This window comes from Cannabis sativa, chromosome 1 (genome assembly GCF_029168945.1).
Source record: "Cannabis sativa cultivar Pink pepper isolate KNU-18-1 chromosome 1, ASM2916894v1, whole genome shotgun sequence".
NCBI lineage: Eukaryota > Viridiplantae > Streptophyta > Magnoliopsida > Rosales > Cannabaceae > Cannabis > Cannabis sativa.
This window is the reverse complement of record NC_083601.1, coordinates 43870238-43895035: the sequence shown is the minus strand read 5'-3', so window position 1 is coordinate 43895035 and position 24798 is coordinate 43870238. Positions and strand designations below refer to the sequence as shown.

The window sequence follows — 24798 nt, the reverse complement described above, 5'->3', positions numbered from 1 at the left end:
TCCCAATCAACTTTTGAGATTGTAGATCCTGCACATGATATGAAGTAGAAGAAAAAAAATACTGAATAACCAAAATCACACAATTGACCAACAAATACAAAATTTAATGAAAGATTAAGAATATGATAAACATTACGAAGTAAAAAATTTGAACTGACAACAGGACCAATACCAGCTAATGGCATGAGAGTACCATCAGTAGTCATGACAGACACAAATAATGTAGGACTTAAAGAAATAAAAGATGAAGAATGCTAAGACATATGGTGTGAAACACCAGAGTTCAAAATGCATGTAGAAGGTGACATACTTGACGTGCTAGTAGGTGGTTGACCTACCAAAGTATAGACATGACATTAGATTGAGTAGCAAGAAAATTTTCAAACTATTTTGACAAAGCAACAAAATCGTATGCGGCAGATGGAGGAACAACTACAACAATATAAAATTGTGGAGGTCGAAATTGGTTGTTAAACTATGGTTGGTTACCCATATGAGGAGGTTTGGGCTGATAAGCACGATTCGCAAGCTTAGGATACTGAGCTTTCCAATGATCTTTATGTTTGCAAAAGCTACACTCATCAATACCAATCTTTGTGTGAAGTTTGTTCTCTTGTGGAGGAAACAATGTAGTAGGAGGGTCTACCAAAATAGAAGACTTGGGTGTTGAGAGAATGCCTTTCTATGATTGAGACTTAAGGCGAATTTCATCTACTAACAATTCACTGACAACTGAATCATTTGAAGGAAGCGGAGAATGATGCAATATAGAACCACAAAGTCCCTTCAAATCACTACGAAGAGCTATTAAAAATTAAACCAATCATTGTTCCTCTCTATGAGCAATATATAGTGCAAAAGCATGTTGCTCTGCTGATTCGGCGAGTGCCAATCGATCCCAAAGATCTGTCATTACAAAATAGAATTCTTGAATGCTCAAATCTTTCTGTTCAATAGCTCTAATATCAGTTTCCAACTGAAACTTCTTTGCAAAATTAGACTGTGTATACAATCTTGCAAGATGGTCCCAGATTTCTTTTGTCGCATCATACTTTGCTAATTGAGTACCAATAAATTATTCCACGGAGTTATTTATCATGGTGAGGATTTTCAAATTGTCTACTTCTAAAATTTCTAACAGATCTGCATTGTCATTTGCTGGTTTCCTCTTTGTTTCAAAAATATAACCCCACATCTTTTTTCCTTTCAATTTCTTTTTTTCATAACATAACTCTAATACGAATAATTCTTTCTATTCAATCTCACGCTGATCGCTTGAAGGGAATCATCTTTATTGGTAGCCATTGTAGAAAAAAGAATAAATTGCAAAAAAATTCTAAATACAAAACTGATGGAAATTTAAAGTTGTGCTGCGAAAATCAATACCCAAAATTGCTACGCGAATATCAAAATTAAAACTGTTATGCGAATCAAGAAAAAAGTCTAAGAATTCAATACTAAAACTAGACTGTCAAATTGTACGGACACGATTGTACGAATATCTGCGAAAACTTTCGAGGCTCCGTCCCGAACCTCAGGCAGAGGTGCACTGCCTCCTGCAATCCCCAGCCAACTCACCGCAGAGTTGGATTCGCAAAAGCTATGATTACGCTTAAGAAACTCACTATCATAAATCTTGTTTTGATACTATGAATGATAGTTATTTGTGAAGAGAAGAATAACCAAAAAAGAAGATATGCAGAGAAATTAAGATTTCATTCAATTGTAAAATCAAAAGTAAAAAAATACAATTAATAAAAAAAAATTAGATAAACAACTAACATAAATAAAAGACTAAAATAAATGAAAATGCTAAAATAATCCTAAATAACTATTTAACATATATCATTTTACAAAATAGAATTAAAGAAGAATTAAATAGTTTTATGTTTCATTGCTTAAGTTACCATCCATATATAGCATATAATTTTCTTGAAAGAAAAATCACAAAACAAATGAAATTTGAGTAGTCTTAAAATATATCCAATTATAAATTACATTTACACTTAAAAATTATAATCAATAATGTGATATTTTCATTTAACCTATTAAATTTATTTAAATAAGAACTCACTGTTATAAAATAATATAATATAATATAAAGTAGATGAGAAGAAAGAAGAAGATGAAGAGAGAAAGAGAAAGTGAATGAGAATTTCTGAGTTGTTTATTCCAATGGGGTGAACCCCTATTTATACAAATACAAGAGTGAGATATTAAGAAACTAAGAAAAAGAGAAACTAAGAAAAAAAATGAATGTTGATTACAATTAATGGTAATAAATAAAAGATTTGGACATCCACATAATTATTAATATTTATAACACTCCCCCTTGGATGTCCATAATAACTGCCTTATTAAAAATCTTGCTGAAAACTTGATCAAAGGAAAAAGAGTATAGTGTAAACTAACTCCCCCTCATTTAGGCATTTGTGGAGATCTTCTAATCGACGAATTTTGATCTTATCTGTCGTCTTCTCAAATGTTAATGTTGGTAATAACTTTGTGAATAAGTTTACAAGATTGACACTTGATTAAATATGTTGAACACCAATATGTATTTTCTTGAAGCGTATAAAGAAGAATTTCGTGAAATGTGTTCTAACTCTATCTCCTTTAATGTACCCTCCTTTTAGTTGAGCGATGCAAGCAGTATTATCCATAGAGAATTGCTTGGGTTGATACTTCTTTATTGAGTGCAATTCATATGTTTCCCAAATATGCTATGTCAATGATCTCACTCACACACATTCTCTACTTGCTTCATAAAATGCAAGTATGTTAACATGATTTATAACTGACTCGTTAAAAACCTTGCCAGAAAAACCCAGTGGGACAAAATCTGAGCTAGGAAAAAAGAGTACAATGTATATTTCATATTCATAATTATTTGCAAGTTGCCTCGTTAAAAACCTTGCCAGGAAAACCCAGTGGGACAAAACCTGAGCTAAGGGAAAAAGAGTGCAACATGAATATGTCTCCCCCTCATGCACATATGATCCATAATTCTTTTGGTGATAATAAATCTCATAAGATTATTGTTATCACTTTTAAAATATCACCATATATAATCTTTGATCATATATTTTCTATAACTCTTCCAGAGTATGCATGGACTTCTAAATTATAGATGAGGGGTTCGTGGAACATTAGTCTTTATCCAACTAATTGTATCATTCATGTGTGTACACAATTTTGTTCATACGAAAATTTAAAATTTCAAGTAGATATGAACATAACACATTAATGGTACTACAAATTTTCATTTGTGACAATGATGGTACTCCAAGACCATATATTTATTCCATCTTGTTTTATGATCTTAATTTCCATATCAAATGATCATATATCTATAATTCTTGATACATATGAAGTACTTCAGGACTTCAATACTAACGAACAAACTTTATACATTAATACTTCTCGAAATACAAAAGAAATAAAAGTTTGTTTTGCAATTAATCAAAAACTCTTCAAGAGTCTATCACAACGTATAATTTACGTATTTATACTGCATAGACAACCATACGTATTTTTCAAACAATAATTTACTTACATGTCTTTATTTCATACAAAGATCTTTGTCATATAGTGCGCGCGACTTAGAATTTATATCACTTAAGACATGTATTAAATTCTTCTAGAATTTTTAGATAAGGCTTATTTCAAATTCTCACTATATTAGGAGCTCCAAATGAATAACCTTTTGTTGCAACATTTATGTGACGCTTATAAATCCTCATAAAATATATTCCAGGCTATAATCAAATCATGATTATATTTTCTCAATATTTAAGCCTTACTTCAATCAATCTCATGTCTATGCAAACTTTGTACAACAATTCATTATGTACAAATACATATATGCAAATTTCTCATTAGAAATATTTATTTGCACACCCTACAGGTCTTACTTCACTTTATGTGAGTAAATTTGCCTGGATTGCGTCATAATATTTTGGCCAAAAATCAAAATGTATGTCGATAATTCTAGACAAATCTAATACAATGATCCTTGCTATCTCATGTTAGTTTATTGCATATGCATACATTCAATATTTATTGTCGACAAAAATTTCAATAAATGATAATTTCCTCCCATATTGACATAACTTATAGAGATCTCTTTAAATTACATATTTTTAAATATGTTTATCATTTATAGGTACCTATAACGAATCACTTTAGGGATTCAATTATGATTAAATGTGTTATGTCTAACTTCTCTTGGGAGTCTCTTCGAGTACCGTTTTCATCACGGTTATCATTTTAATACTTTATAACATTAAGGTATCTCCATGAGTACCTCTAGATTTAACAACTTCAGGGCAAATCAAATGAACATTTACTAATAATTTCTATATTGTTCATTTACGCTTCAGGCGTTTTCAACTCATTCTATCTCAACTTTGAGTAATATTGATTTGCAGTTGGTATATATCATTTTGAACTATATCGTTCTTATACTTTGTGCAAGGATCATTTTTCAAAAATTATCATCGATCCCAACTGCTTCTCTCCCCCTGATCGAGAGAATTTTAAGAAATTGTGATATCTAATAATATTAATATACCTGTAGGGATTTCAGTATATCACAATGAATCAATATTTGTTTAAACTCATATATACTATATGACATTGAACTTCAGGTTCAATAAACTTCAGTTTTAAGTTCAATCCTTATGAACTTAATTCATTTCTAAGAATGAGTCATACATGTATAATTAGAAATACATAAATTTACACATTTTGTAAATGCATGATCATATAATCTTATCACATCGATAAGAAACTATGCAATAAAAATCTAACAATGGCTCAAGATTGTTAAAGAAATATAATTTAAATATTTTCTATGTGCAAATATATGCACATTCTTCTTTTGAGCCTTATAAATTAACAATGAGAAGAATCTTCTGGTTCTTCAACAAAATTTAGTCAAATTCTTTGACAATTTATTGCATATGATTGATCATGTCAAAAAATTCAATTCATGAACTTCAAGTTCACTATAATTTGTATTTCAATGAAACTTTCAAAAGGTAATGTAAATTTATTACAACATAATCATTACAAGTTTCATTTTTATATACACGAATAATATAATTATATTATTCTCCAAAACATATACACTCTTCAGGAGTCACTATTATGTTTATCAAACTTTATATTTCTTCAGGAATCACTATCATCAATTCAATGATGTGTATAATATAAAATGTACATGACAACTTCATCATGTTGTTATAATGGTCAAATGGATATAACCATAATATATATCATTCATGTTTCCTGGTATCTTTTTAACAAGTCGTCTAATTTATTAATAGACTATTCATCAGTCTAATTATCATGACTTGATATATTATATATTTAAATGTACAACCAGTACATATAAAGTTATTTCTTATTATACTTTCATAACTAGATAAAAGTTATACATCTAGGTACATACAAATATATTTTACTACTCTAAGTAGCAATTGTATGTAAGACTTCTTTAGGAAGCTTTTCAAATAATTATTTTGTGATTCTTTATCACTTTGATTATATTAGATCACTAACAAATATTAGTAAATTATATATCCACTTTTGGGAATATACAAACTAAATTATATAGTAACTATATATATACACATATTCTGCACCAACAATAGTTTGAAACTATTGATTTCAAGAAATAATAAAATATGTATATATTAATTTACTTCTGGCATTGCCAATATATGTGAAATCTATATTCTTTGAAATAAAATTTCATGTCTATTCATTCTCTTTAGGTAATGATATTTAAATATTCTAAATGTACAATTCACATTCTATTAAATAATCAAGTATACTTTTATCTTGATTATAAGTATGTCCGTACTACAGGTACGCGACCATTATTATTAAATTCCACACATGATATATAAATTTCATGCACTTTGATTATGTGTGGTATCTCATCTTTTAGTTGTTTCCACTTTTTCTGGAAATATTTGAGTAGTAAATAATGTCATTGATTATTTAAAATCATTACATTCACTTCGGGGAATGACGTTGAACAAGTAGAACATTATTATAAATTTCTTAAAAATTTATTACTTGTTCATCCATAAAAAATATAAGAAATTATTCAACAATTTCTTTTACGATATTTCAAAGAATATATGAATGCAATTTTTGCATAGTTGTTAGGCTATTTTTAGCCTAAGTTTCGGGTCACATTTTATAGTTGTTTTTCTTCCTTATTATTGTTTTTGGAATAGAATTACGCTTGTTTTCTTTGATTTCAGGTTTCAACACTTGGAATGTATAAATTGGACAAATTTCGGAAAACAGTGATCTATAAAATAGAGAAAATTTTAAAAGAGAATAAAGCTGAAACTTCAAGCCTAAATTCGACTATGTTCTGATCATATTTTGGAAAAAGTCAAAACATAAAAGTTTTAGATCTCTTTCTTATCTTTCCAACGCATCTTGAATCAGCCCATTTGGAGTTCGTATGAGAAAGTTATGCCCATTTTACTAAAACAGATCGAAGCTGAAAATTCCATCTCGCCGCGGCGAGATTTCCATGGCCGCGGCTAGAAAGTCTGGGCAGAAACGTAGTTTTTTTGATGCACTTTTGGCCGCGGCGAGACCACTTTTGGCCGCGGCGAGCGTCCGTACGGTCAGGGGTATTTTTGTCCGACGAACCCTAAAAGTTAGATATAAATAGAAAACTGCGATTGGAAGTCAAGGGAAGCGATTTGGAACCCTAAAACACAGCAGAAAGAGGCAAGAAGAGCAAAGGAAATCAAAGTGAAGATCCAGATTCATCCACCAACAGTTTCTTTCTCTATTCCTCTTTAATTTATTTATGTTGAATATTGCTTTAGGAATGGTTATGGATTTGTTTCTGAACTAAATTTCCCATTTAGGGAGGATGATGATTGTTGTTTAATGTTTTGCCTAGTTAATGTTTAATTACCATTCCTCAATTCTTGTGTGTGAAATTATCTTAGTTTGTTCTTAATTTCATGTTTAAGATTGATCACCTTGTGCATGCTCTATGATCTCAATTCAAAATCTGAAAAGTGAGAATTGAGAATGCTAAAATTAAGATAATCAATGTTCTATGTGAAACGAAAGTATTTGCATGACTTATGTGACGAGTAGATTATTACTTAATGCTGATTTCATGTTAGTTTAATTAAGGAATTAATTAGATAACATGTGATTTAGAATCTAGAAGATCTGAAAGGAGCTAGGTTGTTTCATAATCTGTCATTCACTTCAAGAATAGGATAGTAATTAATCATTAACGATTTGGGTAAACAACAACAGGATTCTCCTCCCTATTGTCTCATCTTGCTCAACTTTAAATTGTGTTATTAAGTTTTCTGAATTTCTTTCATATTTTACTGTTTTTAAATCATAATTGCTTTCGATTTACCGAATAGAATCATAAGTATAATTTAGTGGTACTTAATCCAATTCCTTGTGGGATCGACCTCACCTGTGTGAGATTTACTACTTGATTGCGTATACTTGCGTAGTGTTTAAAATTATAGCAACAAGTTTTTGGCGCCGTTGCCGGGGAATTGTATAAAGATTGATATTACATAAAATTATACTAACTTCTACTTTGGTTCTTTTTGCTTATTTCTAATCTGTTTCTTTTAGATTAATTTTTGTAATATTATTAAAAATTAAATTTGTTCTAATTTGGTTTTACTTTTTAGTTTTAGTATTAATTTTGTTGTTCAAATTTTTATCTTTTTAGTATTAATTTAGTTTTATTTTTCTTTTAATTTTACTAATGTGTTACTTATGAGTTTGACCTGCAAGATAAATCCAGATGTTATATCTTGAGGATTTTGCCCAACAACACAATGAACCATTCTATTCTGCTTGGAGGAGATTTAAAGAGCTTGGAGAGAGATGTTATCCCACTTTCTCAAGTGGGTGTTTTACGTGGCTCTTTTATAATGGGCTTAATGATGAAACAAGAAGCTGGGTTGATTATGGAGCAGAGGCAACTGGAGCACCTCTATTAATGAGAGGCTATGATGTAATAAATCTGTTGAATAACATGGCAGATTTTGATTACGACTGGCATTGGGATCCATCACTTCAGGGTTGGAGTCACCAATACCCACCTTATTGCCCAAATTCATCCCAACAAACTGAAAAAGAGGAGCAACTACTATCACTTCTACAATCACTTCCAGGAGAGATTAACCGCTTAACTGACATGGTGAGATCCTTATGTGATAATTCAATGACTCATGATTCAGAATGTAATAACTCCAATGATGAAAGTTATGAGAGTTGTTGGTACAATGAAGAAGGGTCATTATTTGAATACAAGGAGGATAATGAGCCTACAATTGAAGATCAAGATCCTTGTGAAGAGGAAATCATTGAATATGAAATCACAAGTGAGGGTATGGATAGCCAAGTGGAGAGTGAGCAACAAGAAGAAGTGTTGTTAGATGAAAGTGTAGAAACTGTGACATTGGAGGATGAAGAAGAACATGGCATCATTGATTCGACTTCATCAATGATATTGACTAATAAACCACCAATGAATTCATATATTTCATCAACACCATATTATATCCTCTACAAGCTACAAAAGGCATCTCCCCAAGCTTATCATCCAAAGTCTTATGTTGTTGGTGCTGATTTTGGTTCAAACTCATCACTTGCCAAGCTTGAAGGCAAGTACAACAACAATTTTCAAGTTGTCTTGCATGACGCTTATTACGGGCGTCAACCGCTTATTGATGTGGCACTCAGGTAAGTTTCCTTTCCTTTTTCTTTAATGTCACATTGGGGACAATGTGCATCTTTAGTTTGGGGGGAGAGATTTAATTTTTTTTCAATTTTTCAGTTTATGTTTTCTTTTTTTAGTTTAGTTTTTGTTTTTGTTAGTGTCATGTGTTGATAACTAAGCTGGAATATTGATTGACTTACTGTTATTCACATGTGCAATGGATTGAAATCTTAACTGTGTGCTTGAGTCATAACTTTTTGAATTGAATTAGATGTGTATTAGAAGGTTGTTCATTTAGATGTAAAACATTTATTTTTGACGCATATCACTTTTTTTTTTCTATTTGGATTGTGGAATGATTTGGCTTGACATGGAATAGAATTTGTTTGACATACTCTCTTGAAGCGAAATCCTTGATGATTTTTGTTTGGAAAATGATTTAGGCAAATTTTCTTTGGATCGATTGAGCCTTTCAAGCCTACCTAAAAAAGTTTTATCCTTAGTATACCCAAAGTTGAGCCTTAGCTTATTCTAAAAAAATTTTCACCACTTAACTAAGCTGAATTCGTTATCTTTAACTACTTTCACCCTCAACATACCTTATTATGCCATAAGCTTTTAAGCAAGTTTGGGGGGGATAAATTATTGTAAGTGGGGGAATAAGTTTTGCAGTAAGAGATTAAAAAAAAAATTAAATAGTTGTCATGTGTTGTGCCTCTATTGAAAAAAAAGAGAAAGAAGAAAAAAAAGAGAAAAATGACATGTGATAATTTCTTCTTGAGAATCAATTGTGAACAATGGGGTAGGCACATAGAAAAAAATATGCAATCTCTTACTATCTTCTTTGGGATATATGAAAAAGAAAAAAATGGATAAGTGTGGGTGCTTGTTTGGTATAATTGTGCTTATGGTATAATGTAACCTAAATGACTTCTCATCTACCCGTTTTGCCTAAGCCATGCTATTATAACCGAAAAAGACCTTTTGATTCCGAGCAAAAATTGTCAACATTAGTGGAGAGAGGTATGTCATCCAAACTTATTGAACATGGGTTAGCGGAATGTCGGAAAGTGTAGAATGGTTGTGATATGAATGTCAAAAGCGATGTTTTGTGCCTGTATGAATTGCTTACTTCTGAATTATGCATCCAAGTTAGTTCGTAGAGTTATTGAGTTGAAATTCTGGTTATTGATTTGCTTGAAGTTGTGCAGGTGGTAGTGGGAGTTCAATCAATTGAAGGTTTAGTTATCGATTGCATTGTTTAATTTCAGTTTGAGTTTTAGATTTACTCGAGGGCGAGTAAAGATTCAGTTTGGGGGAATTTGTTAGGCTATTTTTAGCCTAAGTTTCGGGTCACATTTTATAGTTGTTTTTCTTCCTTATTATTGTTTTTGGAATAGAATTACGCTTGTTTTCTTTGATTTCAGGTTTCAACACTTGGAATGTATAAATTGGACAAATTTCGGAAAACAGTGATCTATAAAATAGAGAAAATTTTAAAAGAGAATAAAGCTGAAACTTCAAGCCTAAATTCGACTATGTTCTGATCATATTTTGGAAAAAGTCAAAACATAAAAGTTTTAGATCTCTTTCTTATCTTTCCAACGCATCTTGAATCAGCCCATTTGGAGTTCGTATGAGAAAGTTATGCCCATTTTACTAAAACAGATCGAAGCTGAAAATTCCATCTCGCCGCGGCGAGATTTCCATGGCCGCGGCTAGAAAGTCTGGGCAGAAACGTAGTTTTTTGATGCACTTTTGGCCGCGGCGAGACCACTTTTGGCCGCGGCGAGCGTCCGTACGGTCAGGGGTATTTTTGTCCGACGAACCCTAAAAGTTAGATATAAATAGAAAACTGCGATTGGAAGTCAAGGGAAGCGATTTGGAACCCTAAAACACAGCAGAAAGAGGCAAGAAGAGCAAAGGAAATCAAAGTGAAGATCCAGATTCATCCACCAACAGTTTCTTTCTCTATTCCTCTTTAATTTATTTATGTTGAATATTGCTTTAGGAATGGTTATGGATTTGTTTCTGAACTAAATTTCCCATTTAGGGAGGATGATGATTGTTGTTTAATGTTTTGCCTAGTTAATGTTTAATTACCATTCCTCAATTCTTGTGTGTGAAATTATCTTAGTTTGTTCTTAATTTCATGTTTAAGATTGATCACCTTGTGCATGCTCTATGATCTCAATTCAAAATCTGAAAAGTGAGAATTGAGAATGCTAAAATTAAGATAATCAATGTTCTATGTGAAACGAAAGTATTTGCATGACTTATGTGACGAGTAGATTATTGCTTAATGCTGATTTCATGTTAGTTTAATTAAGGAATTAATTAGATAACATGTGATTTAGAATCTAGAAGATCTGAAAGGAGCTAGGTTGTTTCATAATCTGTCATTCACTTCAAGAATAGGATAGTAATTAATCATTAACGATTTGGGTAAACAACAACAGGATTCTCCTCCCTATTGTCTCATCTTGCTCAACTTTAAATTGTGTTATTAAGTTTTCTGAATTTCTTTCATATTTTACTGTTTTTAAATCATAATTGCTTTCGATTTACCGAATAGAATCATAAGTATAATTTAGTGGTACTTAATCCAATTCCTTGTGGGATCGACCTCACCTGTGTGAGATTTACTACTTGATTGCGTATACTTGCGTAGTGTTTAAAATTATAGCAACAATAGTCTCCAAGATGTATGCAAAATTTAATCTTTAACATATGTCAGATTCAATAATTTCTAACATTGCAAGTAATAACAATGTATAATAACATGACTAATACGAGGAATCTTTAAAAGTGATTGACTTTAATTCGTATCATTCTCTGCAGGGAATGATGAACAATAAATACTGCCTCATGTATTTAAATAACATTAGTCATGCTCATTGTTATTCTTATACTTTAATGTTTCAATGCAATTTTTTTAACATTCTTTTTGGGTATTCAAAACCCACTATAAAATTGCATCAATAATAATCATTTTTAATGATTCTTTAGTTGTATTCACATAAATACAATCATTTTTTTTTCTTCGATAAATATAAAACATTTACTTCAGAAAATGTTTGTCAAAATCTATATCGATATTATATTATTTTTCATTGTCCTCAAAGAATACAAGAACATATATATAAATATGTATTCATCTCTTTCATTATATATTCATCAACTATATAATGAATATTACGTTTGCATAATCTTCAGGATATATGCAAGATTTTATTGAGGACGCATAATCATCAGGATGTAAGCAATATTTTATCGAAGATGCATAATCTTCAGGATATATGCAATATTTTATCGATGATGCATAATCTTCAGGATATATGCAATATTTTATCGATGATGCATAATCTTCAGGATATATGCAATATTTTATCGATGATGCATAATCTTTAGGATATATGCAATATTTTATCGATGATACATAATCTTTAGGATATATGCAATATTTTATCGATGATACATAATCTTCTGGATATATGTATAATTTATATAGATTTTCTCTATCATATCATAGGCACACATATATTGTAAATATTATGAATGATAAGACCATTATATATATATGAAATCAATAATAAATATATAAAAACATATACATACATATATAATATATAGATATATAGATAAAAAGAAAAAAGAAACCAAATGATTCTTAAAATTGTTTCAGTCAGAGGAGTATATATATATAAATATATATTTAGTGTATTTTGACTTTGAAACAATTCAAGAACTTTAACAAGATACTTACATTGGGACTTGGGTAGAGACTCATGCTTGAAGCTTGGGCAGAGACTCATGCTTGAAGCTTGGCAGAGACTCGTGCTGATAACGTGTTATAAAATAATATAATATAATATAAAGTAGATGAGAAGAAAGAAGAAGATGAAGAGAGAAAGAGAAAGTGAATGAGAATTTCTGAGTTGTTTATTCCAATGGGGTGAACCCCTATTTATACAAATACAAGAGTGAGATATTAAGAAACTAAGAAAAAGAGAAACTAAGAAAAAGATGAATGTTGATTACAATTAATGGTAATAAATAAAAGATTTGGACATCCACATAATTATTAATATTTATAACACTCACTAATTTAAAACAATTTTACAGTGTATTATTTAAGTGTAATTTATGTGTTGTGGGGAAATATTTCATTACTGATTGAATATGAATGTTATAACTAAAAGACTCAATTTCCCTAATACAAATAAAAGAGCTATTACAACTCAATATGATGTAAGATATAATAAGAGACAAGGAAGAAGAAAAGAAAGAACACACAATAAACCTAAACAAGGTTTATAGCTTTTGTTCTAAAAGACATTTAGTCTTTCATGAGCACTAGGAAAACTCTCAAGAAATGTTCTTCAAAGTTTATCAAGTCCTATAATACTCAATACAGTTGGATGAGATGAGCATGTTATCACAAAATTTTATATGCCTTTTTTAACATTGTATCAACTATCAAGTATACAACAAGCGAGTAATATAATCACTTTTTATAGAGTTTTCACTGATTTTGAACTTAAATGAGTGCCACAAATTTCTTCACTGTTACCAATAATTAATTTTCATTAAAATTATTGATGTAGGAGTTATATTAGTTGTTGGAATCGATTGCCAACATTCAAAACAAAAATGAGAAAAAAAAAATTCCGAAAAGTATCTCAGGTGATATAGCCTCAATAGATGATGGGGCATTTTACAATTTTGTATACATTATTTTAATTAATTACAAAATATGTGCAAAAAAACTTATTATCATTTTCTGATACACTTTTATATATAATCAAAAACTTTTTTTCAATTTTTATTATAATATATATATGGTAATAATTATTGATTAGTATATATATATGGTAATATTGAATATGTTTATTTTTATGTTTACAATTATAATAAACATACTAATAATATAAAACATTTTATATATGTGTTTATTGACTATGTTTATTTTTATGTTTACAATTATAATAAACATACTAATAATATAAAATATTTTATATATGTATTTATTTTATTTTCTATTAATTAAACATACTAATTTAATAAACAAAATAATAATATTCACATAAGTTTATATATCACTCTACGTGTGTTATGTTTATTTTTTTAGTAATTTTTTAGTAAATAAATAATATATATATATAAAATTGTTTATCTTTATCTTTTTCTTTGTTTATTAATTGTGTCGTGTTTATTTTTTTTAATTAAATAATTTTTGGAATTTATAAAGTTATGTTTGTTTATTTATTTTTTGATGTAAGAATTATACTTCAATAAAAAACTCGTTCACTAACTCATTAGAAAATAATCAATATATAAAAACAATAGAAAGAAAATATACTTATTTTAGTATAGTATAAATTGACTATGTCTATTTTTATGTTTACAATTATAATAAACGTACTAATAATATAAAATACTTTGTATATATATGTTTACTTTGTTTTCTATTTATTAAACATAACTTTAATAAACAAAATAATAATATTCACATATGTTTATTATATCACTCTACGTGTCATGTTTATTTTTAATAATTTTAAGTATTGATTTATATTTATATACATTAATGTTTATAATTTTGATATTGTATTTTATTAAAAAAAATCTTATTAAATTACAATAATTTATACTAAAATATATAATAAACATTTATCTTTTAATAAAAAAATAATTTAACTTGTTTATTTTTATAAAACTGTTTAATAAATTTTACGAAATTGTTTATTTTGAGGTTTAATAAACATATTAAAAATGTATGGTTTCATGTAATAAGTTTTCAAAATGTATAAATTTTTAAAATAATTTTTTTTTGCACATTTTTTGTAATTATTTTGTTTTTGTTGTACATTTATGAAAAAAAAACCCTAGATGATGTATCGCCTATGATAATTGCCAAGTATTTTTACTTTTTTTTCTTTGTTTTTTTTGAATCAATTTTTGTTTCTATTCCTGAAAATGAATACAATTTTTCTTTTAATAATTTTAATATTTTACTTCAAATTTTTACATTACACTGAATATATTAATTTCTTTAAAAATAAATCACTAAAATTCTTATTTTTAAATTTTAATATATTTATAAGAATTTTTTCATTTATATATTTTAAAACAATTTTTTTTACATTTATACATAAATATTTATACATAAATATACGGAACAACTCAAATTTTAAATAAAACTAAAAAGAGTTAGAAAATAATATATAAAATAATTTATTATATTTTTGTTAATTTTAAATATGTAATATTAATATATACATATAGAAAAAATATTAAAATCTAAAATAATGAATAAAATATACTTAGTACTGTAAATAATAAATTTAAATAAAATATATTTTTTTAATAAAAAATTACAAATTTTATTAACTCAGATTATTTAAAAAAACGTCACGTAAACTATTCAAAATTATAGTAATCGAATAGGTACAATCAACATTTAATCACGAAGTTCTAGTGAAATAGTAAACAATACAATTAACTAATCACTTAAAACTAACTCAAAACCTCTTTAACTCTATAGTCTTGGCAAGAACAGAATCAACCACATCTATTTGACTTACCACTCAATCATACCAATTTAAAAAACACTAATAAAAAATTTAGAACATCTAATATAATATATTTTTAGTTTGGTAGTTTTAAGAATTTTTAATCAATTTCCATTTTAGAATAACCAGAGTACTCTAACATATCAATTATCAAATAATATGTTTTATTCAATCAATTAGCTTTCTACTTCAGTGACAACTATTTACTAACAATGACCAAATAAGCATTCGCAAATGTAAATTACAATATATATTTTGTCAATGATAAAGAATGTTCTTCCAACTTCATTAAAAAAAAAAAACATTGTTCTTCGATTTCGATTTTTTTTTATTATTATTATTCTTTTTAATTTTCGAAACTTCGATTCCGAAAATTCTAAATCATTTAAAATATAAATATATCATTTAATCATCTCATACCCTAAAAAAGAAAAACTATTAACCATCTCAAAAAAAAAAAAATAATGGCATTTATAGGAAAAATAAGGCTGGACCAGTTGAGGAAATATCCGAATCCTCAAAAGGGAGCGAAAATCTTGAAATTAAGTCAAAATTGGAGAGAGACCCATAAAAACCCAGAACAAATGACTGTTTAACCCAGACATGAATTTGGGTTTAATTCCTTCCTCGAAACAGAATAGAATAGAAAACACAGCAAGTACCTCTCTACTTTGACAAACTCCAACTTTGGTAGAATATACCACAATATCTTCTGTTCTCGGGTTTATTCAGGGGCTCCGCTCGTGGGTACTGACTATCGAGCGAGCTCAACTTCAGAAAATCAACAATGGGTCGTTCTCGTGGAAATTTTCATTCTCCTGACGAGGACCCCACTCAAAGGTCGTTACTTTTTATTATTATCATTATATTTTTAAATTTTTAATTGTTATTATCTTTAGTCCCATTTTGAAGTTGTGGAAATTTGAGTTTTGGGATTATTTGTTTGCTGTTTTTCTCGAACCTCTACACTTCGTCTTTAGTTGAATTTTCAGTTTTGAAAAATTATCGAAGAATTGAGAAGTTGCATAAAGGAGTAGAAATGTAGTGTATAATGAAATTTCAAGTCCAAATCTTTGGCTTTCAGGCCATAAAAGAAAAGTGTTTAGTGGAGATAAGTGTACTTTGCATTCCTATTCCGCATGATTTTGATTGAATTCCCACAAAAGAGTTCTGGGTTATTTTTTTCTAGTTGTGTGAGTATGTTTTCATTGATTTCTTTGTACTGTGCATATGCTAATGCTGTTAGTTAGGGTTTAAGATGATTCTGACCACATTATGTTTGATATTGTCTCTTTTACTGTTATAACCTAATGTTTCCTGTCATGGATTCATTTGTCATTATCTAGTTTGGATGGTTTGGCCAATTTGATTTTATTATTGGCATACTTGCTTTGTTTAATCTGAATATCCACTTTTGGTCCTCCAGATCAAGGAGAAAGAAAAATGCATCCAGCGGAGAAAATTTAGAATCTACCACAGCAGGTACCGTTACACTAGCTTGTATTTCCTAGTTAATAAAGTATTGAAAGGTATAATTGCATTGTGCTTTTTTGTTAATAACTTAATATGCTGAGCTTTTCATTTATATTTTGAAAATCCTGTTGCTTATTCCCGGTTCCCTCATATTAAAGCAAGTTATTAATGTGCTGTTGGGTTAGAATAGAAACACTTGTAAAATATCCTTGTCATTGTAATGGTTTTACACTTGAAGAGCATCAACATCATGGCCACTATGGTTTTTGGTTGTCTGCATTTCGCTTGGAAACTTCTTCCTTCTTCCTTCTTCCTTCTCCCTTCTTTTACTTTCCTTTCAACTTTAATGTTTCTTTTTTGGAGTCAGGTCAAGGAACTAGTGAAGGGAAAGCTTTATACCATTGCAATTACTGCAACAAGGATATTACAGGGAAGATTCGAATCAAGTGTTGCACATGTGCTGATTTTGATCTGTGCATAGAGTGTTTTTCTGTTGGAGCTGAGGTGCAACCTCATAAAAGCAATCACCCTTACAGGGTTATGGTCAGTAATACCTTTTAAGTGAATCTTTTTCATTTTGATTATTTGTTGACTTCTAGCGTTATGGTTTGTGCTATTCATAGAAGCACCATTTTCTCAAGCAGCAAGGTGGTATCTTAGGCAAAAATTTCCTGTTCAGCAATATTTTACAGCTGGAATTTTTTTATTTATTTTATTGATTTTTGAATTTGAGAGGCTTATGGTTAACTGCTCACTCTGACTTTCCTTTAGAACATCTATTATATATTCTCCAACCTCTTATGTGAACAAGTTTCTCTTCCATATATGGAAAGAATATCCAAAAACCAGCTTGTTCACATTCCCTTATATCAATTCTGGCCTTTCTTTCACAATGGAAACTGAAAGATGTATTTATGATTTTTCATTCAACAGGATAATTTATCTTTTCCTCTTATCTGCCCCGACTGGAATGCAGATGATGAGATACTGCTTCTAGAGGTACTTTTATTGTTTTTTTGTTCCCTTGTGACTTTTAGTATTTTGAAAAAAAAAGGGGTGGTATGAATGGAATGCGCATGTGAGTAATGTGTCCTTCATTCATTTTGAATTAAGTTGATTTCCATGTACTAGGGAATTGAAATGTATGGCTTGGGAAATTGGACTGAAATTGCTGAGCATGTGGGGACAAAGAGTAAAGAGCAATGTATCAATCACTATACAGATGTATACATGAACTCTCCACTATTTCCTCTTCCGGTATGATACGTCTTTTTAGATTATGAATTATTTTTCTTATTAGCAACTTTTGATGGAAGTAATTGAGTTTGTGACTGTATCTATCCAAGGACATGTCTCATGTTGTTGGAAAAAACAGAAAGGAACTTCTTGCCATGGCTAAGGGGCATAGTGAAGAGAAGAAAGGTGAGAAATTTCTCTTCCTGCACTTTTTCTTCTTGTTTTCTTTCATTATGAATTTTACCGTTAAAAGAATTTATCATACTAGATTTGCAAATATGATGATAGATCTGGTGGTGGGGATTTAAGGTCATAATCAATGGCTTTACTTATTTAAGCAAGGAAAGGTTCATGGATATTCTGCTTATTTAGTCAGTGTCAGTAGTTTCTCTGTACAATGTATATGTTAGATGTTCGGGTTGCAATGACTTGGAAGTTCAATAAGTGGCAGTTTATTCACGACTATGGTTTATTTAAATTAAATTTTCTTGGACATTATTTATGACTTATGTGTTCTATCAATTTTTTCCCAAATCACAGGATTACCCATGATTTCAGAGCTTGATATAAAAGAAGAATCTCCATTTTCTCCATCAAGGATCAAGTAACACTATCACTCTCCCTAATGAAATTATTATATATGAACTTTAAGTGACTAGACTGGAAGTTGATGTTTTATCATTTTGAATTTTGTTTTTTTTGATCAGACTAGAAGATTCACACAAAGCTGGCTCCTCTAGCCGTTTACTATCTAGCTTAAATACTGGTTGGAAAATTCTTTATTTACTTGGATTTCAGTTTATGCATAAGCATTAGATATTAGACTTGAAGTTAATGGCGATTGAAATGCAGATTCTGGGCCTCGTTCTAGTGGGGCAAACGTAGGTGCTGCTAACAAAAAGCCTAATGCAACCCATGTTAAAGATGGTCCGATTGTAAAAGTTGAAGGTTAGATTTAAAGCTTCTAAACTTGTTTACAAATGTTTGGTTACTTTAGTATCTTTCTTACTCCCTCAGCACAAATATAAATATGCAAAGCGAACACCGGCACACACATGCTTATACTATAAATCGCTCCCACAAAAAATTTCTAAATTAAATGGATAATAAAAAATCTGATGATCTTAAACACAAGTAATGAGTTCATGTTTTGAATTTTGATGATTATAGTAACTTGTAAGCATGTTTTCAGATTTAGCTAGGGAATGGAGTATCTTTATAATACCTCTCCCTATCGTCTTTTCTCCAAGTGTGGTTTACACCTTTCCTTGTATGTTCTTCCTTAATTAAAACAAGGTTCTCGTTTCTTTAGGGAAAAAAATGGTTGGTCACACAACATTTTGAGATCGTTACCTTGGTCGGGACACAGGCTTGTGGAATTGTATTGTGAAGATGATAACCATGATCCTTTCTTTTGGACCAATATAAAATTGATATTTATACTATGTTTTTTTATGTTGCTGGCAGATCCTCATACAGACAGGGGTTTTAAAGGGAAAAGGCCAGTTTTGGGGAATGAAGGGTCTTTGGTTGAAATGAGTGGTTATAACTCCAAAAGATTGGAGTTTGATCCTGAATACGATAATGATGCTGAGCAGTTATTGGCGGACATGGAATTCAAAGATGCTGATACTGAGGAAGAGCGTGAAATTAAGTTGAGAGTGCTGCGTATATACGCAAAGAGGTAGGTTGCAAAAATTTGAATCTCATTTTCTCTGAAACTTGTGTAATGTGTCAATCAGAGTGTTCAAGCTACGCTATTACAAATTGTCTATTTATCTTTGGCGTGAGAAATGTTAACACAGTTAGATGGAGGGGACTTTATGCTTAGCACAAAAATATTATAACTCAGATGAATTTTTTGCATGATATTTACTTTTCATACAAACATACAATTCGAAAAATCTGAGTTTCTCTTTCCCTGTTTTGGCAGGCTAGATGAGAGGAAGCGTCGAAAGGATTTCATATTAGAAAGAAATCTGTTGTATCCTAACAATTTTGAGATTGACTTATTGCCTGAAGAGAAGGGAATATGTCGACGATATGATGTGTTCATGCGTTTCCATTCCAAGGAAGAACATGAAGAATTACTTCGGACTGTCATTTCAGAGCATCGAACTCTTAAAAGAATTCAAGAACTTAAGGTAAGTCACTTATTTTTATTTGTTGCTGTGTTGTGTTGTATCGTGTAGTGTCTTAATGTTGTTTATATACGTATGCAGGAGGCACGCGCAGCTGGCTGTCGAACGTCAGTTGAGGCCAATAGATATCTTGAACAAAAGAGGAAAAGGGAAGTTGAAGATGTTGGTGGTAGAACAAAGGAAGGTGCTCATGTTGGTCCAAGCAGTCAAGGAGGTGGTTTCATGGCCTCTATTGGAGACATGGATGTCATGGGTTTTAATGGTGCAGATCTACTATCTGAAGCTGTAAGTATCCCCCATCACACACACACACACACATATATATATATTATATTGAATTTGTTCTTCAAATTTGAGTTGTAGTTTATTGACAAATATATTTGAATGGCAGGAGAAACGGCTATGTAGTGAGACGAGGTTAACTCCACCTATATATCTAAAGATGCAAGAGGTTATGTCAGTTGAGATCTTCAGTGGCAACATTACTAAAAAATCTGATGCCCATCAGCTTTTCAAAATTGACCCTAGTAGAATTGACAAAGTATACGATATGCTCGTCAAGAAGGGTATTGCTCAGCCTTGAAATTAATGAGCTTATTATTATTATTATTAATATTTTTTTGTATATTTATTTATTATTATATTAACATTTTGTTGGAGCAAAAAGAAAAAGCCTACAAAATGTGTAGAACAAACACGAGGGATTCAGTCCAATTAGAAAAGGAACTCCATTAATTAACCAACTGACCCATCTCTCTCTCCCTCCCTAAATATGTTTATGTATATATATGTCAGGTGTAGGAACACTGTTTATAACTGTTGGATTTTGAGGAACACGAATCTCCATTTTTAGTACTAACTTTTATTTTTCTTTGAAGTAAGATTTTGATTACTAGTTCATGGCTATAGAAAATGAGATGAAGAAACACCAAACCAGGTGTTTTTACTCTTTCCAAGAGATTCAATTTTGTATAAACATTGATGATATTAATAAGAAAAGCTTAGTATTAAATGTTATGAAAAAAAACAGAGCTTAAAATAAAATGCTTAACAAGGATTCGCTTTTGAGCAGAAGATTTTAGATTCAATTACAAATAAGCAAAACATTGTAGTCAACCGATTACACCTTCATGTATATGACTATGTATACTATCAAATAGATTAAATGTTTAAAAATTGGGTAAATACTATTTTGGACTCTGTGTTTTATAAAAGTTATCGATTGGACTATCTGTTTTGTTAAATGACAAAATAGACTTATATTTTTTAAAATAGTAAAAATAGGACCCTGAGCATATCGTATAATATAGTTGTTGTTTATTCTGTTGTGCCATAAACCCATAGTACTTCGGGCAGTTGTTCAAGCTAATTCTCTTTTGCTTGCTCAAGACGTTTCTTTAATGTATCCTTAAGAGTTTGGTTAACTACTTTTACTCGTCCATTTGCTTGTGGATAAGCAACCACTGAGAAACTCTTAATGATATATGTCTAATGCAGAAATCAGTAAAGAGGTTGCTGTCAAACTGAGTTTCGTTGTTTGACACTATCTTCTGTAGGAGTCCAAAACGACAAATGTTGTTCTTGACCATGAAATCAAGAACCTTCTTTGATGTGATAGTGGCTAAGGGCTCTGCTTTGACCCATTTGGTGAAGTAATCTACCGTCACTACTGTATATTGAACTTCGCCTTTCCCCTTAGGTAGTGAACCGATGAGGTCGATTCCCTAGACAACAAAGACAACAAATGGTGCGAGATCTTCGTTTTTGGTAATTTTAGTGTTCTTCAAGCCTTTTTGAGACAAAAATAAGAAATTATGAAGGAAAAAGAAAACTCTAATAATGCTTAGTTGGATTTCTTGTTGCCTCAATTTGGTCAAGGTTTGCATATTTAGCTCCAAAATTCATGATCTACAGTCAAGAGTGATCACTTTCCAAAAATAAATCAAAAAATTCTATGTTTTGGATGTAGAACATGCTCCGTTTGTGACTGAAAATAAAGTTTGAAGCTTCAAGTAAATTTTTAACTACAATCCATTCACTTCTAAGAATAACTTTTTAAATAAAAGTTTTATATCTCTCTTTTATCTTTTCAAAATATCTTGAATCGTCTAATTTTGAATTACATCGAGAGAGTAATAGTCAAAATACTATCGATCGTTGCAACAAGAACTGAAAACTAAAAAATGTGAAAATCAGCGAAGAAAATGGAAATCATTTGTAAAGGCCGCAACCTTGGTTTTTTTTTTTTTTGGGAAACTCGGATTTTTGCATCATAAAATCAGGGTTGATGGCAAAGCTTTGACACCATTCGAAAATTAAGAGAAATTCGGAGTGTAGAAGGAGAGCGAGGAGTAGAAGGCACCAGTGGAGGACTCCAAACAGTGTTTTATCTCTTCAACTCTATCTTTTATGTCTTTAGTTAATTTTTTTTTTATTATTATTTTGGAATGTCATCTAGTAGCTAATTTTTTATTACGTGAACTACTTGAGTTTATTTGTGGATTAATGTGATTATACAATTTCTTCTTCTTCTCTTTTTTTCAATTCCATACAATTTGTTTTAATTTTGTAATTATTAACTGATTACCCTTAATTGTTATATATAAATTTAAATTAAAATTCTGAAAAATAAAATTTAAATATGCTATGATTATTATGGATATAAAATTATTTTGAATAAAAATATTTAGGTTGTTTGTATGATTTATTAATTGCTATGCTTAATGCTATATTTGTGAATAAACTTACCATAAAAATATATGAAATTTTCATATAGATTGGATTTATAAGCTATAATCAGATTATAAACTTCTTAAGTCAATTTATCAATTAAAAAAAATAATTACATTAGAAAATAAAATAAAAAATAATTGGAGATTATAATAACCCTCGTTATTTTCACACTATAATTTTTTTTTATGAGTTTGATTCTCAAGTTGTTTTGTCTTTGATTATAACAAGCCCATGAATCAAAGAACATGAAGATAATTTTATCTACGTGGAGTCTAACTTTTAGTATGATATTTATTTTCTATTACAAATCTTAAAAAAAAAAGAAAAAAGATCATAATTTCCACAATTCTCACAAAACACGATGACATATTTTATATTAAATTATTCATTTGGTATAAATTTAATAACTTAAAAATACTATAATTCCTGTAAAATATCGTGGGAAGCGTGGATAAATATTCTAATTATTAAATATTTTTATTGAAATAAGTAAATATAATCAAAAGAAAAAAAAGAGAGAAAAGTAGATAGAGATGTGTATAGATATGTGTGTTGTGATTTTTGTTTAAAGAAATAGGTACTACAATCAAATAAATAAATATTTAAGGTGCGTTCGTTAATAGTATTTTAATTAGTTTTTGTTTTCAAAATAAAAAAGGGTAAATAGCGGCAAAACCCTTAATACTTTCGTTTTGGTTTCATTAAACCGCCCACAACCCAAATTTCTGCGGGTAAACCCCCAAAATCAGGAAACTGTTAGCAATTTAACACTTCCGTCCAAATTTAGCTGTTAACTGCCAGGTTGGATTGTCCACGTGGACAATTTAAACACGTGACACAATTTTATTGGTCCACGTAAATATTTATTGGGTAAATGGCGGCAAAACCCCCAATACTTTCGTTTTGGTTTCATTAAACTCCCACAACCCAAATTTCTGCGGGTAAACCCCCAAAACCAGGAAACTGTTAGCAATTTAACACTTCTGTCCAAATTTAGCTGTTAACTGCCAGGTTGGATTGTCCACGTGGACAGAATAAACACGGCACAATTTTATTGGTCCACGTAAATAATTATTAGGTAAATGGCGGCAAAACCCCCAATATTTTCGTTTTGGTTTCATTAAACCCCCACAACCCAAATTTCTGCGGGTAAAACCCCAAAACCAGGAAACTGTTAGCAATTTAACACTTCCGTCCAAATTTAGCTGTAAACTGCCAGATTGGATTGTCCACGTGGACAGAATAAACACGTGGCACAATTTTATTGGTCCACGTAAATAATTATTTAAAAAAATAAAAAATTAATTTAAAATTAAAAAAAATATAAATAAAAAAATAAATAATTTTCTTTTTTTTTCTTTTTTTTTTCCCTTTTTTTTTCTTTTTCTTTCTTTTTTTTTTCTTTTCTTTATCTTTCTTTTTCTTCTGAAACGATTCTCTATCACTCTCTCTCTATCACTCTCGCTCTATCACTCTCTCTCGATCTCCTTTCTCTTTCTCTCTCAGTCTAGATCAACTTCTCAACCTAATAAACTTCTCAACCTCATCATCTTCATCCTCCTCTTCATCTTCATCACCAAGGCTCTAGGACGAATGCCACTACTGCCGGAGATGGAAGCAGCAGGCGACTGAGGAACGCCACCACTGCTGGAGTTCGAGATCTCAGATCTCACAAGCCCCACATCGACAGACTCCTTGCGATTTTCAGTGAGCTCTCTCTCTCACCCTTGCGATTTTCTTTCTCTTTAATCTCAAGTTTTTTTTTTCTTGTAGATCTAATTTGTGTTTATGGAATCAGGATCTGAATTTGGGTAGGTGTTTAGGTCTCTTTGATGTGTTTGGATCTGAGATGTGGGGTTTTGGTGGTGGTGGGCAGTTCGGTTGTGGTGGTCTG

At 30.1% G+C, this 24798-nt stretch overlaps 1 protein-coding gene across 1 annotated transcript; it reads left to right on the top strand.

The window, feature by feature from the left end:
* The first annotated feature begins 15802 nt into the window (after positions 1 to 15802).
* On the top strand, positions 15803 to 21048 carry LOC115707295 (transcriptional adapter ADA2b). The gene is made up of 13 exons (XM_030635206.2): positions 15803 to 16161; positions 16748 to 16803; positions 17162 to 17337; positions 17728 to 17793; positions 17926 to 18051; positions 18141 to 18216; positions 18571 to 18634; positions 18738 to 18796; positions 18883 to 18978; positions 19498 to 19714; positions 19964 to 20174; positions 20253 to 20456; positions 20563 to 21048. Exons 1-13 carry the CDS (start codon positions 16109 to 16111, stop codon positions 20752 to 20754), a joined length of 1596 nt encoding a protein of 531 aa, XP_030491066.2. The 5' UTR covers positions 15803 to 16108; the 3' UTR covers positions 20755 to 21048.
* Positions 21049 to 24798: the final 3750 nt, after the last annotated feature.